The sequence below is a fragment of the Natator depressus genome, chromosome 4 (assembly GCF_965152275.1).
Source record: "Natator depressus isolate rNatDep1 chromosome 4, rNatDep2.hap1, whole genome shotgun sequence".
NCBI lineage: Eukaryota > Metazoa > Chordata > Testudines > Cheloniidae > Natator > Natator depressus.
The window spans coordinates 87864892-87870891 of NC_134237.1; the positions used below are offsets into that span (position 1 = coordinate 87864892).

General features: G+C 37.3%; 1 protein-coding gene across 1 annotated transcript in view; it reads left to right on the forward strand.

The window, feature by feature from the left end:
* The window catches only part of PPAT (phosphoribosyl pyrophosphate amidotransferase), a 69668-nt gene extending 67213 nt beyond the window's left edge, over positions 1-2455 (forward strand). Inside the window, exons 10-11 of the mRNA XM_074951364.1 lie at positions 421-541; positions 2043-2455. Of these exons, the coding sequence (XP_074807465.1) occupies positions 421-541; positions 2043-2218 (297 nt within the window). The 3' untranslated portion in view covers positions 2219-2455. The remainder of the gene's footprint in view (positions 1-420; positions 542-2042) is intronic.
* The last annotated feature ends 3545 nt before the right edge of the window (positions 2456-6000 follow it).

A 6000-nucleotide genomic window follows, 5' to 3' on the forward strand; every position in this document is an offset into this window, starting at 1 on the left:
GTTTACACGTGTGCTTATTTTTATTACCATGAGTAGCTCTGTTAATTTAAATTGGATTACTCACACTTTAAATAAAATCTATTTTTAATAGAAAACAAATTTGTGAAGACAAAATAGTTTTATTTGAAAATTAAGAAGCCATTTTAAAGGCTTTAATAATGTTACTTCTTAAATTTCTTTACCCATACTGATATTTTGGAGTCTGGAGAGACCGAAGACCCTGATCCTGAAATGTAATGCACACAGTGGATCCTTATATGTATGTGGGGCTCCAAATAGGGGCAGGGCTTTGCCTTTGCTGATCACCTTTCAGGGGTTGGGGCTTTCGTGTCTGATTATAACATTAACTAACAGCAATGACTTTTATCAAGGTGCGAGTTTTTACTGGTAATGTAATATTGAAAATTCATTTTCTTTCAGGTGCACATTCGTGTGGCTTCACCTCCCATAAAATTTCCTTGTTACATGGGAATAAATATTCCAACAAAAGAAGAACTCATTGCCAACAGACCTGAATTTCATGACCTTGCAAAATACATAGGTAAATGCTATAGTTTTACCCCCCGCCCCTTGAGTTTTTTCAGTCATGAGGAAAAACATGATCACAAATTTTCAGTGGGGAAAAACTGACATCCCCGCTCCTCCCAAAAAGAACAAACCAAAAAACCCCAAAACTGAGCTACTGAATTTTTTGTTGAACTGCTCACACCAGATCACATTGATACCAGCTGTATGTTTTGTCTGATGCAGTTTATAGTTCTTCCTTTACAATATATAGAGCACTCAAATAACTTTCAAAAAGTAAACGACAAATACACTTTCAAAGTTCTAGTTGTTTTGATTCTTGCCAAACTTCCCAGAAAAACTCTACTTGTGTTGAGCTGTGGCATGCAAAATTTCAGGAAGATAAGTTGAAGAAGACAGAGTAGTGATGAAAATTTAAGCATAATAAAATATTCTTACTAAATTTATAAATGCTTGCTGGTTTTGCTTAAAACTCAAATTGTAGAATTTATGTAAATATTTTTCTTGAGCTGAAGGCATCTCATCTTAAAACTATAAGATTTAAACAAATAAAATAAATGCAGTGTATTTTAGAATCTTTACAGTAAGCAATATTTGCTACAGAACAAAAAAAATGAGAACAAATGCCAAAATTATTATTTGTGCCATTGCAAATAACAGATGTGCATTATCATGATGGAGCAATAGTGATCAGTAATGGCTTGTGAATGGGCATGTCTGTTATCATATATAGTTTTGTGCTGTAGCAATGATTTTAAAAACTTACCAATTTAAAAACACAGCTGTAGTTAAAAGCCTTTAAACTTACAGGGGTTTTTTTAGTGTTTTTAAGATTGACTTCATTGCTCCTTCTGTCTAATCTTTTAATCAGCCTTTCCCCCCCATGGCATTAATTGTGATGGCACAAATAAAGCATTATGAATTTGCTGGAGGATCACATTTTAATATCCATTCACAATGTAATTAACAAAAGTGATAAAATGAGAGGGTGAAACACTCTCTCCTCCTGCTAGAGCATTCACGTGAACCACTTACTGCATTATCTCAAAGGCCCAATAGCCAAATACACCAAGAAGAACAAAAGTCATAGATGCTCTGCTTATGGAACAAAGACAGCTTGAAACAGCTATGTGTGTGGCTGCTTCCAAGATGAACTTGGAATAATTGCTAATTCAGGGAGGCAATGTGCTATGAGCTCAGAGAATCTCAATGACCAGCTTGGATTTAGTTTCCATTTTGACAAAATGAGTAACATTGTGGTTCTCAGTCTTTTCCATACCAGAACCCCCGCCTCCTGTCTAGCCAACAAGGGACCCCTACTCCAGTTTAGTAATATTGGAAAGGACAAGGTGATTGTGACCCCCTAACACCTTGTTTTATAGTCTTTTCCTTGCAGGGGAGGTGACCCACAAGGAGAGAAACCATGTAATATCATGACTACATGTTCAAGATGCTTTTATTTTGTTTAATACTAGTGTAGCTTTTAATGTTTCATTGTCTTCTTTTATTTCCCCTAGGAGCGGACAGTGTGGTTTATCTTTCTGTGGAAGGGTTGGTATCATCTGTGCAAGAAAGTATCAAAGCAAAGCAAGAAAATCAAAACAGCCTTAAAACCAATAAGTCTCGTGTTAGAAAGATTGGCCACTGTACAGCATGTCTTACTGGGGAATACCCAGTAGAGCTTGACTGGTGACTTTAATGCCCAAGTACCGTTGCTGAATGTAGTTTTTTGAATTGAGAAGTATGTTGTACCTAACAGTGCATAGCATCTTCTTACATTTAGCAAGCCACTTAAAGCTAGTGATGTCTAATTGCTGTTACAGACATGTCTTTGCAGACTTTCTATAAAGTTTATGATGACAAAAACCATATAATGTAAGTACCTGGATAAATAAAATAAAAATCACGGACAATAGTGCCTTTTATTTGGGTTGTTTTTTCTCGTGGATGTAATGTAAAAACCACCCGGTCTTTTGGATTACTTAGTTGTCCCAGCTAAACTGTTTTTTGTTTTAATCTTGTCAAGGAAGATGGATGTTCTTTTTAGGCTTATTCACAAAATTGATAAATTATTTAAAAATCAATTTAGGATACAGCTCATGGATCATACAGAATAATTTCTAATTATCAAACCGTATTAGTGCAAAAGAAAAAGGTGAACTTCGCTTTTTTTTTTTGAAGAAAATGCCCAATTCTGAAGAGTTAAATGGCTTTCCAAGGAATTCTTATCTCATACTTTGTGGAATATTATATTGTAAAGAACAGGAGATGTACTTAAGTGTTTGGGTTTTTTTGTTTGTTTTTTTGCTTATGTTACTAAAAGGCTTTTATATTCAAGCTATGTATCTACATCTAATATGTGTCCATATTCAGTGAACGCTATCTTTATAGCATGTGACCTTAAAAACAGAAGGCTCAGGAAAATACTAAACAAAAAATCTCTCTAATTTGATATTTTCTTAATTTAAGCATATTGAAGCCCAGCATAATTGCTTTTAGTATATGTCATTGGGATATGACAGGGAAAACTAGTTGTGATATTTACAAACCTAGAAAGTATGATTAGACCTGCATTGCAAAGTTGCTAACTTTCTCCATCACTTCATTATTTTATTTCAATATAAATCCTTACAAATTCTGAGGTCTGAGCTAATGTGTTTTTATAAATGGGCCTTCCAGGTAGAATCAAAAGTAAAATAACATTTTGCTTAGCTTGTAACCGACATGATATGTCAATAGAGTACTGTAAAAACTGCAAAAGGGTGGAGGAATGAGTTTTCATGAGAAATACACTAAGTTGTATTTCCAACTATTAGTCTACTGCTTTCCAGCAGTACTGTATGGGTTACTGAATGTAATGTTTTTATCATGAAATGAGTGGGTTATAAAGAACACTTACATTGGTTATGAAGTGGCAAAATGCATTGTATTTTTTAAATAATGTTACAGATAACAAAGTATATACGTCTCAATGAACAGCTAGTAATTGGCTAAAATGAACACCTTTCACAAAACTATTAATTATGAACTTACACATTTTTTTAAATGTTTACTATACCTTAGACTTTTCTTATGTATGTCAGAAACTTAATTTAGATGTTTTTAATGTTTTTGGTGTTAAGGTTGCTTGTAAATACTGTTTTACAAAAGAGAAAGTTTAGAAAGTCTCCCCCTTTATTCCCTCCCTCCCCCCCTCCCCCAAGTATGATGTAGTTGAGAGCCAGAGTGATGGTGATTAAACCTCGATCTTTTGACTCAAGTATTATTAGTTGTGTGTGATACATAACCTCAGAACTAACGCCCCAATTCAGCAAAGCATTTAAATAAGGATTTCACTTTAAGCATGCTTTTGAAGTCACTGAGATTTAAGCACATAGCTAAGTACTTTGCCTAATGAGTATTTGAGTTAGGTTTAGGGCCTGCTTCCACTGAAGTTTAAGATAAGACTCTTGGGACTTTAATGAGAGCAAGATTGCGCCTTTACCTTGTTCCCCACCAAGCTCAGGTCCACACGTGTAGCGAGAGGCTCGCTGCATGTCCATCTTCTGTCTCACCAAGAAGTGGGTAGTAAGCCTCTCTTACAGAATCAAACAGTGGCATCCCACAAATGGAAGTGTGAGGAATGATGGTACCATCCCATGCCAGCCTGACCCTTCCTGCCTTAGGGATGATTTAGGGAAAACTCTGAGATCTTCGAGTTTTTTCTCCCTACCTTTCCTCCACCCCCAAAAAGCAGGTATTTCTATGGGAAGGACTTGGAGTAACTTGGTCCTATATCCTATCCTTTTACAGTGAGTCCTTTCCACTCTAGGATAAGAACTTTATCTACAGCCATATTTAATCACAGATGTTGACAAGAGGGTTTTAACCTGTCTACAATTTGGAAAAATTATGCCTTTTGGCAAACAAAATTATATAGAACTTGTGCATGTACCCTAGAATGTGCTGTAGCTCACAAAAGCTTATGCTCAAATAAATTTTAGTCTCTAAGGTGCCACAAGTCCTCCTTTTCTTTTTGTGGATACAGACTAACACAGCTGCTACTCTGAAACTTGACTAGCATTGTTACTTTTAACTGTAAACACAGTTTGTACATTTAACATGGTTCTGATTTCATTCAGGACAGATTCTCTAATGCCTTAACACTTTAAAGATAAAGTGTTCTCCTTTTCCCACATATACTGTTGTGATGTTCCCCTGGAGTTGTCTGGACTGGTGATCAACTAGGTCACCCCAATCCTTGATTCTGGGAGCCAGCCTTACCCTGCTCTGCTGTGAGAACCCCCACTTCTGGGCTGTTCACGCACACCCTCTGGCAGGTAAGCTGCTCCTTGGATTGTGCAGCCAAGTGACACTAGCCAATATCTCCGGTCCCAGACACAACCCTAGGAACCTCTGTCTTGCAGTGTCCAGTTATGCCCACTGGATGCTGCAAGTTTATAGGAGTTTGTCAGTTTAACAAAAAAATTGATATGTACCAGGCTTGTTATCCTAAGGGGAGTGACACTCTTCAAACCAAAGAGATTTTTAAGTGATTATAAGTCAAAGCATAACAAGTCGCATTTGGTCGAATGAAATAAAAGCAAAACACATTCTAAGCTGATCTTAACACTTTCAATGCCTTTATAAACTTAAATGCTCTCCCCTTTGATCAGCGCTTCAGTTGCTTGGTGTGGTCTGTCACTCTCTCTCCCTTTTATCATGTTCATTCTTCCCTCTTAGCTTTGCCCCCTCCCCCCCCCCCAAGTGTCTGGTGAGCATTACTTCATCGCATTCCCAAACTGACCAAAGGAAGGGGGGTGACTCACTCAAGAGTCCAACAGATCCTTTTGTTGTTGCCTAGGCCAGTGTCCTTTGTTCCTGTGAGGCTGGGCCCCAGGTTTGTCCTATACACGCCCTGATGAGGTGTGAACTGCCCCTCTGCTGCTGGACAATATTTGCCTGGGCTTGCTTTAAGCTATGAGGACACATTTTCAGCCTCAAACTTATATACATTACCATAACAACAATGCTCAGTACATCATGAGCCTTCTGAAGACACTTGCCATGACAAACTTTGCATTAGACACCACACAATCATAAGGATGAACTTGGGGGTGCTGGGTGTTCCCCCGAGATACAGAACGTCACAACTGTGCATTTTAAAATGTAAAAATGACTACATGACTATAAAGGGCTATCATAGTATCAGCCTCTGCATTTAGAGGCAGAGGTTTTGACTTTCACTTGTGGTTTACACCAGCCTAAGAAAAATCAAGACCACACTGTTTCTTGTTCAGTGCATGGTATGGTAGCTTACTTGTATGCAGTTAAAATTGCTTCCTAAACTTTTTCCCTTCCTAATTTCTCATTTTGTTTCCTTCCACATACACATTTTCCTTTGACACTGTTCATCTATCAGAATAAAGGAGACTCCTTTGCAGTGGATTCTGCTGACCGGTCAATATTTTTTATGGTGTTCCCTCTTTTCAAACA